Source organism: Bufo gargarizans, chromosome 7 (genome assembly GCF_014858855.1).
Source record: "Bufo gargarizans isolate SCDJY-AF-19 chromosome 7, ASM1485885v1, whole genome shotgun sequence".
Taxonomy (NCBI): Eukaryota; Metazoa; Chordata; class Amphibia; order Anura; family Bufonidae; genus Bufo; species Bufo gargarizans.
In genome coordinates, this window is record NC_058086.1 from 192,996,906 (window position 1) to 193,013,638 (window position 16,733).

General features: G+C 48.6%; 1 protein-coding gene across 2 annotated transcripts in view; it reads left to right on the forward strand.

The window, feature by feature from the left end:
• Nucleotides 1-16,733, forward strand: part of ATXN7 (ataxin 7) — a 102,246-nt gene that overhangs the window by 28,042 nt on the left and 57,471 nt on the right. The window contains exons 1-3 of one of the 2 annotated variants that reach the window (XM_044301098.1): nt 2,536-2,679; nt 2,838-3,032; nt 3,109-3,171. In XM_044301098.1, the coding sequence (XP_044157033.1) occupies nt 2,846-3,032; nt 3,109-3,171 (250 nt within the window). In that variant the 5' untranslated portion in view covers nt 2,536-2,679; nt 2,838-2,845. Of the gene's footprint in view, nt 1-2,535; nt 2,680-2,837; nt 3,033-3,108; nt 3,172-16,733 lie in introns of those variants that run through there. The other variant, XM_044301099.1, reaches the window with a different exon arrangement.

Below are 16,733 nucleotides of genomic sequence, written 5' to 3' on the forward strand. Positions count from 1 at the left end.
CGGTGTGCTCTCTCTCTGTATATACCGGTGTGCTCTCTCTCTGTATATACCGGTGTGCTCTCTCTCTGTATATACCGGTGTGCTCTCTCTCTGTATATACCGGTGTGCTCTCTCTCTGTATATACCGGTGTGCTCTCTCTCTGTATATACCGGTGTGTGCTCTCTCTGTATATACCGGTGTGCTCTCTCTCTGTATATACCGGTGTGCTCTCTCTCTGTATATACCGGTGTGTTCTCTGTATATACCGGTGTGTTCTCTGTATATACCGGTGTGTTCTCTGTATATACCGGTGTGTGCTCCCTCTGTATATACCGGTGTGTGCTCTCTGTGTATATACCGGTGTGTGCTCTCTGTGTATATACCGGTGTGTGCTCTCTGTGTATATACCGGTGTGTGCTCTCTGTATATACCGGTGTGTTCTCTCTGTATATACCGGTGTGCTCTCTCTCTGTATATACCGGTGTGCTCTCTCTCTGTATATACCGGTGTGCGCTCTCTCTGTATATACCGGTGTGCGCTCTCTCTGTATATACCGGTGTGCTCTCTCTCTGTATATACCGGTGTGCTCTCTCTCTGTATATACCGGTGTGTTCTCTGTATATACCGGTGTGTGCTCCCTCTGTATATACCGGTGTGTGCTCCCTCTGTATATACCGGTGTGTGCTCCCTCTGTATATACCGGTGTGTGCTCTCTGTATATACCGGTGTGCTCTCTCTCTGTATATACCGGTGTGCTCTCTCTCTGTATATACCGGTGTGTTCTCTGTATATACCGGTGTGTTCTCTGTATATACCGGTGTGTGCTCCCTCTGTATATACCGGTGTGTGCTCCCTCTGTATATACCGGTGTGTGCTCTCTGTGTATATACCGGTGTGTGCTCTCTGTGTATATACCGGTGTGTGCTCTCTGTGTATATACCGGTGTGTGCTCTCTGTATATACCGGTGTGTGCTCTCTGTATATACCGGTGTGTTCTCTCTGTATATACCGGTGTGCTCTCTCTCTGTATATACCGGTGTGCTCTCTCTCTGTATATACCGGTGTGCGCTCTCTCTGTATATACCGGTGTGCTCTCTCTCTGTATATACCGGTGTGCTCTCTCTCTGTATATACCGGTGTGCTCTCTCTCTGTATATACCGGTGTGCTCTCTCTCTGTATATACCGGTGTGTTCTCTGTATATACCGGTGTGTGCTCCCTCTGTATATACCGGTGTGTGCTCTCTGTATATACCGGTGTGCGCTCTCTCTGTATATACCGGTGTGCGCTCTCTCTGTATATACCTGTGTGCTCTCTCTCTGTATATACCGGTGTGCTCCCTCTGTATATACCGGTGTGTGCTCCCTCTGTATATACCGGTGTGCTCTCTGTATATACCGGTGTGCTCTCTGTGTATATACCGGTGTGCTCTCTCTCTGTATATACCGGTGTGCTCTCTCTCTGTATATACCGGTGTGCTCTCTCTCTGTATATACCGGTGTGCTCTCTCTCTGTATATACCGGTGTGCTCTCTCTCTGTATATACCGGTGTGCTCTCTCTCTGTATATACCGGTGTGCGCTCTCTCTGTATATACCGGTGTGCGCTCTCTCTGTATATACCGGTGTGCGCTCTCTCTGTATATACCGGTGTGCGCTCTCTCTGTATATACCGGTGTGCTCTCTCTCTGTATATACCGGTGTGTGCTCCCTCTGTATATACCGGTGTGTGCTCTCTGTATATACCGGTGTGCGCTCTCTCTGTATATACCGGTGTGCGCTCTCTGTATATACCGGTGTGTGCTCTCTGTATATACCTGTGTGTGCGCTCTCTCTGTATATACCGGTGTGCTCTCTCTCTGTATATACCGGTGTGTTCTCTGTATATACCGGTGTGTGCTCCCTCTGTATATACCGGTGTGTGCTCCCTCTGTATATACCGGTGTGTGCTCCCTCTGTATATACCGGTGTGTGCTCCCTCTGTATATACCGGTGTGTGCTCTCTGTATATACCGGTGTGCTCTCTCTGTATATACCGGTGTGCGCTCTCTCTGTGTATACCGGTGTGCGCTCTCTCTGTATATACCGGTGTGCGCTCTCTCTGTATATACCGGTGTGCTCTCTGTATATACCGGTGTGCGCTCCCTCTGTATATACCGGTGTGTGCTCTCTGTATATACCGGTGTGCGCTCTCTCTGTATATACCGGTGAGTGCTCCCTGTATATATACCGGTGTGTTCTCTGTATATACCGGTGTGTGCTCCCTCTGTATATACCGGTGTGTGCTCCCTCTGTATATACCGGTGTGTGCTCCCTCTGTATATACCGGTGTGTGCTCTCTGTATATACCGGTGTGCGCTCTCTCTGTATATACCGGTGTGCTCTCTGTATATACCGGTATGCTCTCTGTATATACCGGTGTGCTCTCTCTCTGTATATATACCGGTGTGTTCTCTGTATATACCGGTGTGTGATCTGTCAGCCGCCGTCCTCCCTCCTCCCCCGTGTGTGTAATGTGTGTGCGGGAAGTTCCTGTCAGGAGGGCGGGGGCTGGGAGGGACGAGCCGGGTGAAGGAAGACCTGTAATTCCGCTCTGGCCTCCGGAATCCCCGGCAGGGTCACACGGGGGATATTGGGGGTCGTGATGACGCGCTGTGGGCCCCTGGGGGCCGGAACCCTCACCTAACAGCCGGCACTGAGCGGTAACCGGGGGCAGAGCGGAGGGAGGGGGCGCTGGATGTCTCCGCCGCAGGCAGTGGCGCCGTACACCACACGTGTTTAACCCCTTTGTTGCCGGGGGACCCCGGAGCCGCCCCTCTTCTTCCTCGGCGTCACTCACCACTTTCTTCTTACATTGTAGCAAAAAGAATGTCGGAGCGGCCCGAGGATGACGTCAGAGGGGAGCAGCGCAGAGCGGGGGCCCGGCCGCAGCAACGGCGGCAGCAGCAGCAGCAGCAGCAGCAAGGGGACAGCTCGATGGCGGCCCTGCCCAGTCCCAGAGCCCTGCTGGGGCAACCCTGGGCGCACTGGCTGGAGGCTGCCCGGCTGCACGACGGTGAGTGTATGGTGCTGGGGGGAGGGGGCTCCCGGCTGTCCCGACCACTGACCCGCTCCCCTCTGCATCTCCACAGAAACCGAGGAAAGTTACAAGGAGAGCGACAAGAAGCGAGAAGCCATGAGACTCAGCAAGGAGGGTGAGTGAGGGCTGGGGGTGCCCTGCTCCTGTGTGTGCCCCCTGTCAGGACCCCCTACACCTGTGTGTGCGCCTCCTGTCAGGACCCCCTACACCTGTGTGTGCCCGCTGTCAGGACCCCCTATACCTGTGTGTGCCCCCTGTCAGGACCCCCTACACCTGTGTGTGCCCCCTGTCAGGACCCCCTACACCTGTGTGTGCCCCCTGTCAGGACCCCCTACACCTGTGTGTGCCCCCTGTCAGGACCCCCTACACCTGTGTGTGCGCCTCCTGTCAGGACCCCCTACACCTGTGTGTGCCCCCTGTCAGGGCTCCCTACACCTGTGTGTACCCGGCTCTGTACTGTCAGGACCCCCTACATCTGTGTGTACCCGGCTCTCTGTCAGGACCCCCTACATCTGTGTGTACCCGGCTCTCTACTGTCAGGACCCCCTACATCTGTGTGTACCCGGCTCTCTACTGTCAGGACCCCCTACATCTGTGTGTACCCGGCTCTCTACTGTCAGGACCCCCTATACCTGTGTGTACCCCCTGTCAGGACCCCCTACACCTGTGTGTGCCCCCTGTCAGGGCTTTTTACACCTGTGTGTACCCCCTGTCAGGACCCCCTACACCTGTGTGTGCCTCCTGTCAGGACCCCCTACACCTGTGTGTGGCCCCTGTCAAGACCCCCTACACCTGTGTGTGGCCCCTGTCAGGGCTCCTTACACCTGTGTGTACCCCCTGTCAGGACCCCTACATCTGTGTGTACCCGGCTCTGTACTGTCAGGACCCCCTACACCTGTGTGTGCCCCCTGTCAGGACTCCCTACACCTGTGTGTGCCCCCTGTCAGGACTCCCTACACCTGTGTGTGCCCCCTGTCAGGACCCCCTACATCTGTGAGTACCCGGCTGTCTACTGTCAGGACCCCCTACACCTGTGTGTGCCCCCTGTCAGGACCCCCTACACCTGTGTGTGCCCCCTGTCAGGACCCCCTACACCTGTGTGTGCCCCCTGTCAGGACCCCCTACATCTGTGTGTACCCGGCTCTCTACTGTCAGGACCCCTACATCTGTCTGTACCCCCTGTCAGGACCCCCCTACACCTGTGTGTACCCGGCTCTGTACTGTCAAGACCCCCCTACACCTGTGTGTACCCGGCTCTGTACTGTCAGGACCCCCCTACACCTGTGTATACCCCCTGTCAGGGCCCCCTACACCTGTGTGTACGCACCTGTATACTGTCAACTCCCCCTATACCTGTGTATACGCTCCTGTATACTGTCAGCTCCCCCTACACCTGTGTATACGCACCTGTATACTGTCAGCTCCCCCTACACCTGTGTATACGCACCTGTATACTGTCAGCTCCCCTACACCTGTGTATACGCACCTGTATACTGTCAGCTCCCCTACACCTGTGTATACGCACCTGTATACTGTCAGCTCCCCTACACCTGTGTATACGCACCTGTATACTGTCAGCTCCCTTACACCTGTGTATACGCACCTGTATACTGTCAGCTCCCCTACACCTGTGTATACGCACCTGTATACTGTCAGCTCCCCCTATACCTGTGTATGCACTCCTGTATACTGTCAGCTCCCTCTATACCTGTTTATACGCACCTGTATACTGTCAGCTCCCCCTATACCTGTGTATGCACTCCTGTATACTGTCAGCTCCCTCTATACCTGTTTATACGCACCTGTATACTATCAGCTCCCCTACACCTGTTTATACGCACCTGTATACTGTCAGCTCCCCCTACACCTGTGTATACGCACCTGTATACTGTCAGCTCCCCCTATACCTGTGTATATGCACCTGTATACTGTCAGCTCCCCCTACACCTTTGTATATGCACCTGTATACTGTCAGCTTCCCCTATACCTGTGTATATGCACCTGTATACTGTCAGCCTCCCCTACACCTGTGTATACGCTTCTGTATACTGTCAGGACCCTGTACACCTGTGTATACGCTCCTGTCTACTGTCAGCTCCCCCTATACCTGTGTATACGCACCTGTATACTGTCAGCCTCCCCTACACCTGTGTATACGCTCCTGTATACTGTCAGCTCCCCCTACACCTGTATATACACACCTGTGTATACGCACCTGTATACTGTCAGGATCCCCGCCATATTCACCAGAACTGCATTAACTCCACCCTCCGCAGGGACCCTCCACACCTCCCCCGATTACACACGTGCCCCCGTTTCTATCTTGCGCTGTATGGGATTTGCTTGGCAACAATACAATCGGTTCTTTCGGCTATAAACATTCATTTCACTGGAAGCTTCTGTGGTCACCTATCAGGTCGACCTACCTACAGGAAATCTTACATGTACCACTGCGCAGGCGGCGGAACTCTTCTGCCCAGTCAGGTTTTAGTTGAGCAGACACGTGACGCTGAAATGTTTTGTGGTTACGGGGTTTCATTAGTGTTGCCTCCTGTAAATGGTTTGTGTGCTGTAAGTCGTCCGAGAGTCAAAATGTCACCTGGAAAGATAAGTCATTGAAGAGACCTTTTGGGGTCTGTTCACACAGCGCTAGGATTTCTGCTGCAGATCCTCACAAGGATTAAAGGGGTTTTCCAGGGCAGAATTTCCCCTCTGCTGCTGCTGTTCTGATGCGGCTTCAGTCCTCGGGTGACCGCTAACTCCAGTGATTGGCTGAGCGCACTTTTCCGCCGTGTTGAGCCATAACGGGAAGTGCAGATCAGCAGGGACTGGAGCAGCATCAGAATAGCAGCAGATGGGTGAAGGTAAGGCTGCTGTCACATGACCTCCTGCAGTCCGTGAAATGCGGTCTGTGTGACGGCCATGTTTCCTGGACCAACTGCCTCTCACGTGAGTCCAATTCACTCCATCAGGGAGCATCCACACGACCGTATGTATTTTGCGGTCTGTAAAACACGGATGAACCGCATGCGGCCAAGTATAAAACACGATCTCTCTTTTGCAGAACAGACATACGGATGCGGAAAGCACACACAAGACATCCATGTGCCTACCGCATCTGTATGTGCGTTCCGCAAAAGAAATTATGTTTTATACTTGGCCCCAAAATGTGGTTCTTCGACCCATTGAAGTCAATGGATATGCAAAAAAATAAGTGAAACACAGACATCATCCATATTTTGCTGATCTGCATTTTCCGGATGATGTGACTTACGATGCTGTGATTTCCAGCCCAGTACTGTCCTGTACTCGCAGCATCAGATGTTCCATGCGAGATATAGATTTTATTTCTGCGGCATGTGAGTGGCACATGAAATGCCCCATTCACTTGTGCATCATGATCAGATCCGCGCCCATCTCCTCATCAAATCCTCAATGTGTGAACACGCACTTACCTTTTATCTTCTTGCAGATTTGGGCACCAATCATGGATGGTTTTTATTAAACCCCATTCACTTACATTGCACTTCACTTTGTTGGGTAATTTCACTGCCGGTTTCACAACTGAAATTCTGGAACACATATGCAGTGTGTGAATTCACCCTAAGGGCTCATGCACACGACCGTACGTATTTTGCGGTCCGCTAAAAACAAACAAATACAACTGGCTGACGTCCTAGTTGCATCCTTTTTTTTATATGCAGATCCAGAGTAACAATGTCTGTCCTTGTCTGCAAAAGAATAGGACATGTTCTATTTTTTTGCGGAGCCGACTTGCGGACATACAATAACGGAATGCATATGGAGTCGTTTCCGTTTTTTTTGCGGACCCATTAAAGGGAGTGGTTCCGCATACAGGCTGCAAGAAAAACGGAACGGACAAGGAAAGAAAATACGGTCGTGTGCGCGAGCTCCAAGGGTATGTTCACAAAAAGCATTATTTTTTTATTTTTTTTTGCATGCGTTTTTATTTCCCCGACACTAATACACACATATATATATATATATTTTTTTAATTAATGCTCTTTTGGCCGAGTATTTTTATTTATGCTTATTTTCAATGGAAATCCACATAAAGCATGGATAGGACACTTTTTTCTGCAGTGTGCTTTTTAAAACCGCAATCAAGGGAGGGGGAAGCGCTTTATGGTTTAACATGCCGATTTCCCCATTGAAATCTGCATGTGTTTTTGGCTCAGACTTTTGGTCCACTCCAAAATCTGCGCCTAAAATTCTCTGTGTGAATATACCCTAAGAGGGGGGAGCAAGAAGCTTACCTCGGTATCCCTAAGATTATTAAGGGTACTTTCACACTAGTGTTTTTCTTTTCCGGCGCTGAGTTCCGTCCTAGGGGCTCAATGCCGGAAAAGAACTGATCAGTTTTATCCCCATGCATTCTGAATGGAGAGCAATCCGTTCAGGATGCATCAGGACGTCTTCAGTTCAGTCACTGAACGGCGTTTTGGATGGAGGAAATACTGCCGTATTCTCTCCGTCCAAAATCCTGGATCAGATGCCAGATCTGGCATTAATTTACATTGAAATGTATTAGTGCCGGATCTGGCATTAAAAATGCCGGATCCGTCCTTCCGGTCTGCGCATGCGCAGACCGGTAAAAATGTGGAATTTTTTTTTGAAACTGATCCGTTTGTCCATGTGACAAACGGAGAGACTGATCTGTTCTTGCAAGGCATTTGTGAGACGGATCCGCATCAGGATCCGTCTACAAATGCTGTCCGTTTGCATGCAGATTGACGGAACTGCTTGCTGGATCACTCTGCCGCAAGTGTGAAAGCACCCTAAGGCTAAATGCACATTATCAGGATTGCGTGCGTTTTTTTTTTGTGCGTAAAATCTGCACCGTAGGTCATGTATATTGTATTCTACGAGAATTTGAAATTCTCATGCACACGATGCAGATTTTAAAATCTGCAGCATGTCAATTTATTTTATTTTTCCTGACCGGATTTTCTCCATTCACTTCAATGGGGAGAGTAAAATCCGCATTTTTCCTGCGAACACCTGTGGATTTCAGTGTGGATTGTCCGCACATAAATCCGGAACGTGTGCATTTACCCTTAAGGGAAAAGGGAGCTGTAATAGCGGCCATGTTGGTTGTCATTCAGTTTTCCCAATACACCTTGATCGGTTGACCACATGGGCGCCCGCTGGGCTCGGTGTGTACGTGCGTTCACTCGGGATATGTGGAAAGGGGATAAATTATTTCCAAGGCTTAACACCTTTAACTGAGGTTTCACCTCTTCACCGCTTCCAGTTACGAGACCTGTCACAAGGTGGTTGTGGTTGTCGGTGGGACAGCCCATTGATGCCGTTTGAAAAGCTGAAGATCTTTTTAGTTTTTTTTAGCTGACGGACCTCCACCGATGACGTCTGCAGGCTCAGTGACCTGACCTTTTTTAAGCTGTGTTTGCTCTTTAATTAGATACGTGCTGTGTGATTTTGTGCTGTTTAGGTGCCATATTTGCATAATTTAATCTCTATCAGTCGTACCGTCTACCACCCTCTGTCGCATAGCCGTCCAATCCCTCTGAGAAAAGAGGGGAAATGTTTCTATATTTATAGTGTTGCCCTTTAAATCCATGTTTGTGTGGTCAGACGACTCTCTGTTTCAGGACTATGCCCCAGTGTATTCCCCCACCACCACATTTCGTTGTATGTCGTTCCTGATTAGGTTCTTGAGGCGATCTCGGAAATTGGCGCCGTACAGATGTAGTGTTACGGATACTCGCCCGTACAACCAGTCCTGCGGGTGGGTATATGTAGGAGCGTGGGCAGCTCTTCCACAACTGTGTGTAGTCCCTGTCATTTGTCTATAAAGTGAGGGCAATGCTCATTCATACTTGGGGTGCATTCACTTTTAAGGAGTTTTTTTTTCCATCAGTCGTCATCAGTTCCATCATGATCTAGGTCAGGAATGCTCAACCTGCGGCCCTCCAGCTGCTGTAAAACTCCAACTCCCACCATGCACTGCTGTAGGCTGATCTTACATGCTGGAAGTTGTCGTTTTGCAACAGCTGGAGGGCCACAGTTTGAGCGTGCCTGATCTAGGTTCTTTCGGCTCCATCCTCATCCACTTTTACAGTCTTTGTTGTAATACTCCTCAGTGCACACACATTGTCTTCGGGTTTACTTGTTTTCTTTTAAATTGAGTAGCTGCACTCTACGCTATTCTGACCATCAGAAATCAATGGAAGTGTAATGGAAAAGACAGAAGACGAGCCTCGTCCTCATGGGATCTTCACGCCTTTTTTTCCGGTTCAGATAAAAGGTGCAGTTAATTTTCGGTTCAGATAAAAACAACACAAAAAAAAAAGCACCTTGCATATCTCATGCATGGAACCCACATCCATCTCCTGAGCATCACTCTCCCAACCTCCAGCCTGACTGGTGAGGTGGCGGCCGCTGCATCCAGGTATAGAGTGATTGGAGACTTGACCAGTCATTTGCACGGCCCTCTCCACAGGAGCTATGGACACGTCTGTGCAAGCGTTCTCTGGTTAATCCGTGCCTCCCATAGAAATGAATGGAGAGGACCGTAGGGTAGGTATGCTCAGCCGCCTGGATGCAGTGGCCGCCATATGGAGATAACAGTAGTTGTGGGACCTGCATCTATCAGAGATGTTTGGCATATGTTGTGGGTATGCCATAAATGTGTATGGCTAGAATCCTCCTATAATAAGTTATATTCCAGAACATTTCAGAGAGGAGTCGTGTAGTTCAGGACTAATATCACCAGTCCTCAAATACACAAGGGACCTACATGTTTGAAGACTGTACAGCAGAGATGTAATTATTTCCAAATATGTGTCACTTAAAGGGGTCCAAGTTATATTTATTGATGACCTATCCTCAGGATAGGTCATCAATATCCGATCGGCTGGGGTCCGACACCCCCGCCGATCAGCTGTTTGAGGAGGAGGTGCACGCCGTGCCAGAGCTGCCTCCTCTTCATTGTTTACCTGCCCGCCGTTGCATCTGCAGCGGTGAGCAGGTGTAAGTACACCCAAGCCGTCCCATTCATTTCAATGGTACGGATCGCTCCTATACAAGTGTATAGAAGCGATCCGTACCATTGAAATGAATGGGACGGCTTGGGTGTAATTACACCTGCTCACCGCTGCAGATGCAACGGCGGGCAGGTAAACAATAAAGAGGAGGCAGCGCTGGCACGGCGCGCGACCTCCTCTTCAAACAGCTGATCGGCGGGGGTGTCGGGTGTCGGACCCCAGCCGATCGGATATTGATGACCTATCCTGAGGATAGGTCATCAATAAATATAACTTGGACAACCCCTTTAATACACATGACTGTATATTGGCGCATACTGCACATTAGAAGTCGTCTGTGCTGGCAGTGTATTCCTGGCATACAGGCGGCACAATAGATGGCATGACGTCATACGCTGTGCATATTGTAGGGTGGGGTTCATGTTTAGTTGTGTTGATTTGTAGAACATGAGGCCGTGCTTGCATCCTTTTTATGTTTTTAGAGCTAGTCAGTAGGCTTTGCCATGCTGGTGGGGGTCTCTGGTGGGCACCTGTGGTCTGGAGGACCGATCTCGCCTTCTCACATTTACCAGCACTGGTTTACGGCATGTTTCAGAGTCTCCTTGTGTTGTATGCTTCCTTCTAGGCGATCCATAGCTTACTAGGGAAGTCTGCCCATGGCACCTCCATTGAACATATAATTTTCTCAATGTGTGCATGAACCCGTATGGTGGCATGCAGCACGCCTACAAGTATGGAGAGCAGATGAGCACTCTGTGTGCTGCCAGACACCATGTTCTGCCCTAATGGTAATGCCTCCGGGGCAAATACCTCTGTAATAAGCATGCCCACGTTTTTCTTTCTCATGGATTTCATAATCCTTCCCTGCCAGTCCCTCGGCTGTTTCCTAGTGCGATTGCATCAGCCCACCATGATGGATGCGCATTTGCTGTTATGTTTAGTTTTGGACTAGCCTTCTAGTCTCCGTATGGATGCACAGGCCAGCTGCTGAGTACAGGCTGCTGCTCACGACATTACTGTGTCTGTAGGGAAGTAGGCAAATACTTCATAAAACTGAGAAACTATAGAAATTTCCGAATTCCTTGCTGCTTTCCCTTGTGCCATTGTAAAAGAAACCGTAAACCTAAAACTTACCTTCTCTTCCTACAATGATCCCTTCTCACTCCATACTCGCAGCGACCTACCCTACGTGTCCAGGAACATTGACATACCTGTGATATGAACACGTTATTTAGGTGCCATTGGAGGCAGTGCAATAAAAAGCTGCCCTGAAAAAAAAAAAAAAAAAGTTGTGTAAGTTAGCTGTTTAGGGTCCATTCACACGTCCGCATGTGTTTTGCGGTCCGCAAATTGCGGATGCGCAAAACACAGACACCGACATTGTGTGTTCCACATTTTGCGGACTGCACATCGCCAACACTCTCATAGAAAATGCCTATAGGACATGTTCTATTTTTTGGGGGTGGGGGGAACGGAAATGCGGAACCGAAGTGCGGATGCGGACAGCACATAGTGTGCTTGTAGATTTCGGGCGGCACTTCGTGGGTTGTGGGTGCACGGTCTGCGGGCGTCGCCCCAAATGCTTCAATGAAAGAAAGAACCGGCACTCCTTGCGATGTAATCGTGAGTATTTTATTCGCCACTCATAAATGGAAGTGACGCGCGTTTCGGCACATGCAAGTGCCTTTGTCAAACTCAAACATTTGAGTGGCGAATAAAATACTCACGATTACATCGCAAGGAGTGCCGTTTCTTTCTTTCTTTCATTGAAGCACATAGTGTGCTGTCCGCATCTTTTCCGGCCCCATTGAAAATGAATTGGTCCGCAAAATTTCATAACGGATCCGGACCCATTCATGCAGACGTGTGAATGGACCCTAAGATGAAGATAGAAGTCTGTGGAAAATCAGTTCAAAGGAAGCGTGGTTTTCACATGTCATGGTTTTACGTTACCATTGGAGTCAATGGAGAGAAACCTGCAGCAAACCACAACCAGCAGGGCATGAAAACGAGACGTTTTCTGCAGCACTATGTGAACTGAATATCCTGGTCTTTGCGATGTAACATCTGCCTGCAGTGAAAAAAATCACCACCGCAGCTCAGACATAGAAAATGTGGTTTATGTGAAGACTCCCTCGTACGCCGCACCTTTACGAGCCGCCTGCTGTTGGTTTATTGGCCCTTAAATGGAGCAGTTCCGGTAACAGGTGTGTGTGTATATAATATATATACGCATACATATAGAGCGAGCAGTGTTGATGACAATTCACAGCATATGGCATAAATGTCGCCCCACTGGACCCCCACCTGTCAGGAGACCACATTCCTGCAGCGAGGCGTGGACTGAATGGAGAGGGAGCATTGTTCTTGTGGGGTGGTGTACAGGCTGGTGAGGCAGGACCACGTCTACAGGGAAACTGCTTTCTCGCATTGTGGTAACTCGGAAACCACGCACATTTGTTTATTCGCTTCGCTCCTGAAACCAGTCTTGTTTTCTTGTATCACTTCTGCGTTTCAAGCTTTCTCCCAAGTTTTCAGCGCGATGAGGTTACGATCACAGATTAAGGTTGCGTCCACACATGAGTGTTTTCTGACATTTTTCTTCACTTTTGTGTTTTTGCAATAAAACACCAGCTCCAGATAAGGCTACTTTCACACTAGCGTTCGGGCGGATCCGTTCAGAACGGATCCGCCCATAATAATGCAGACGGAGGCTCCGTTCAGTACGGATCCGTCTGCATTATTTTAGCAAAAAAAAGCTAAGTGTGGAAATAGCCTGGGACGGATCCGTCCAGACTTTCAATGTAAAGTCAATGGGGGACGGATCCGCTTGAAGATTGAGCCACATTGTGGCATCTTCAAACGGATCCGTCCCCATTGACTTACATTGTAAGTCTGGACGGATCCGCACGCCTCCGCACGGCCAGGCGGACACCCGAACGCTGCAAGCAGCGTTCAGCTGTCCGCCTGTCCGTGCGGAGGCGAGCGGAGCGGAGGCTGAACGCCACCAGACTGATGCAGTCTGAGCGGATCCGCCTCCATTCAGACTGCATCAGGGGTGGACGGCTGCGTTCGGGTCCGCTCGTGAGCTCCTTCAAACGGAGCTCACGAACGGAATACCGAACGCTAGTGTGAAAGCAGCCTAAGGTCTATGGAAAATATGAAAGGCTGGCCACACAAGTTTTTATTTTATTTATTTTTTTATGCTCATTAGGTGACATTTTTGTCTTTCTTTTAAAAAAAAATTCGGCTTGCTACAGCTTTTGGAATAAAAAATAATTTATAAAATTTTTTGGGGTGTTTTGCCAATACTTTCTCTATAGGGGAAAACACTATGAAGAAAACGCTAGTGGTAAGATATACGATGTTCAAAAAAACGCAGGTAGCAAAAAAAACTATTATTCTTTCTTTTTTAATAAAAAAGAAAATCTGCCAGTGCCACAAAATATATATATATATATTTTTATAAAACGCAACATGTTGAAGCTTTTCAAACGTTGGTTTTGCAAAAAGCGCCGCTGAGAAAACGCCATAAAAACTGTATGCAGCGTGGGAAAAAGATGCAAGCGATTTCTGTGGTGTTTTTTCAATGAGCAAATCTGTGTGTGTAGGGCAGGATATCCATGCGTTTATTTTTTTATTTTTTTCAGTTGCAGGTTTTTTTTTGTGTAAAAACACTCCACAAATGTGTAAGGCTACTTTCACACTCGCGTTTTGGGCGGATCCGTCATGGATCTGCAAAAACTGATCCGTTACAATAATACAACCGCATGCATCCGTCATGAACTCCACTGAAAGTCATGTGCCAGATTGTGTCAGAGAAAACGGATCCGTCTCCATTGACTTACATTGTGTGCCAAGACGGATCCTTTTGGCTCAGTTTCGTCAAGCGGACAGCAAAAATTATCAGTTTTGGACCGCGTGTGAGAGCCCTGAACGGATCTTGCAAACGGAAAGCCAAAACGCCAGTGTGAAAGTAGCCTAAAGAAAAAGAAGACACTTGAACATGCTGTAAAATTCGCATGTGATAAGAAAATAACTGCATACGTTTTTACCAGTGGTGTTTATTTTTTTATTTTTTTTGTTTTTGCGGTAAATAACTGCCAAACCACGTTTGTGTGTGAAGGAGTCGCATAGGGGATTCGAAGGGGATCAGTACCTTTTGTGTAAGGCCTCATGTACACGAACATATTTCCATTCTGTATCCGTTCCGTTTTTTTTTTTTTATGCGGACCGTATACGGAACCATTCATTTTAATGGGTCTGGAAAAAAAACGGAAGTTACTCTGTGCATTCCGTTTCCGTTTGTCCATATTTCCGTTCCACTAAAAAACAGAACACATTACAGACAAGGATAGTACTGTTCTATTAGGGGCCAGCTGTTCCGTTCCGCAAAATACGTAATGCACACAGATGTCATCCGTATTTTTTGCGGACCGTAAATGCATACGGTCGCGTGCATGAGGCTTTAGTAAATGAAGAAGTTATGTCGCCTGTACTGACTGTGCAGCTTTTGATATTAAAGGGGTTGTCCAGCCTTTACCAAGTGATGGCCTATCTTCAGGTTAGGCCATCACTAGCTGATTGTCAGGGGTCCGTCACCCCAGCCGACCAGTAAACTCTGTCGTGGACAGGGCTTGTCGCCGCGCTGCTCCCATTGACTTCAGTGGGAGCAGCGCTGTAGTAATGAGCTGACGGAGCTCTGTAGGTCCGGTGCTGACTTCCGGAAATGGAGCTACACCTTTACGGAGGATCGGTGGGCTGTCAGACCCCTGCTGATCATCTAGCGATGACTGATCGTGAGAATAGGTCATCACTTAGTCAAGTCTGGACAACCCCTTTAAAGAGGACCTGTCACGTCTCCGGAAATGTTTGTTTTAGCGCCTACTACTAGAAGTTTAGGAATGAATGGCCAACTGGGTGTGTGTCCCTGTACAGCATGAGGGCTCATGCACACAAATGTGTCCCGGCTGGGCCCGTTTTGTGGCCCGAAAACAGCGGGTTCACAATATACGGGCACCGGCCATTTGTGCAGTGCTTCTTGGATGCGGACCCACTTGAATGGTGCGGTGTGGAACGGAGACACGGAAGCACAACGGAGTGCTTCCGTGGAGTATCTCTCCGCATCACAAAAAAATAGAACGTGTTAGATTTTTTTTTGCGATGAGGACGGATATATTCAATTTGAATGGGTCTGCATCCATCTGCGGAAACCGTGCATTGGGGACTGCGAATTGTGGTCCCCAATACACGGAGCGGCCGGCACACGTTCATGTGCATGAGCCCTAACAGTGTCTAGTCAGTGCTGCAAGGAGCAGGGACACAGCCCAAAACGGTAACACCCAGTTGGCAATTTATTCATAAACTTCTAGTAGCAATAACTGAGGACGGCACAACATAGAACTATATATAAAAAAGAAAAAAATCACGGTGAATGCAAAAAGTCAGTAAAACAAACATGTCAGGAGAGGTGACAGGTCCACATTAAGGGCTCATGTACATGACCGTATTTTGCATCTGTCTGATTTGCATTTTTATTTTATTTATTTTTTACGGATTGCAAACGGACCCATTCATTTATTTGGGTCTGAAAAAAACTGCTTTGTGGGCTCCTCTATGTGGTTGGGGTTATCTTACAGATGCCGCCATGTGGCTGGCACGGTATTATGGCTATATCTATGTGGTTGGCACAATGGTGCGGGCACTTCTGGGTTATTATTACTGTAATGGCGCCAATGTTTAGCCTGCACTGCTTCTAAATGGACGCTGTAATATGGAATAGTTGAAAGGTGTCGGCTGTGTGGAGACTTCTGTATGGAACAGAGGTGTCGTTTGTGTCAGTGGCTGAGCGAACACAAGATTGTCTTGCGTGTTGATTTTGCATGTGCCCCCGGGGGGTATATTCTCAGTATTTGCTGGGGCATATATTTCCATGATTTAGGCTCCCAAATGACAGTGGCCGCCTCTCATTTCTCCTGCTCTTGTATATGTGCAGCAGCACAACCACGTAGAGGCGCTGTCCCCTCTCCTGGCTTGTCTCTTTTAGTAACTACTTGCATTCCCTGTGTAATCGCAATTCTGGAGCATCTATTCTTATGATTCTATGTTGTGCCATCCCTCTGTTATTCCTACTAGAAGTTTGTGAATGAATTGCCAGCAGGTTGCATTAAAGGTCCAGCTGGGTGCTACCAGTTGGGGGGGGGGGGGGGTCCCTGCACAGTCTGACACAGGCAGCACTGCACACCCCCAACTGGTAACACTCCGCTGGACCTTGATTTCAGGCTGCTAGTCATTTATAACCTCTAGCAGGAATAATAAAGGAATGAAATGCAGAACACAGAATAGATGCCCCAGAATCATTACATGGGGAATGCAAGTCGTTACTAAAACAGATGTCAGGGGACTGCAAAATACGTGCAGTCGTGTGCATGAGGCCTAAAAGGGGATTCTGTTTTCAGACGAGCCATGTGCCGTTTTCTGTTTCTACCTTTTGCAGCAATTCCTTACAGTTTTCAAGATCTCTGCTTGCTGCCATTCTGTATGAACCGCTAGAAAAGTCTGTCCTTCTTAATACAGAATGCTTACTAAAATGTGGCTTTGAGGGGTTAAAAAAATAATAATATTTAACTCACCTCATCCAATTGATCGC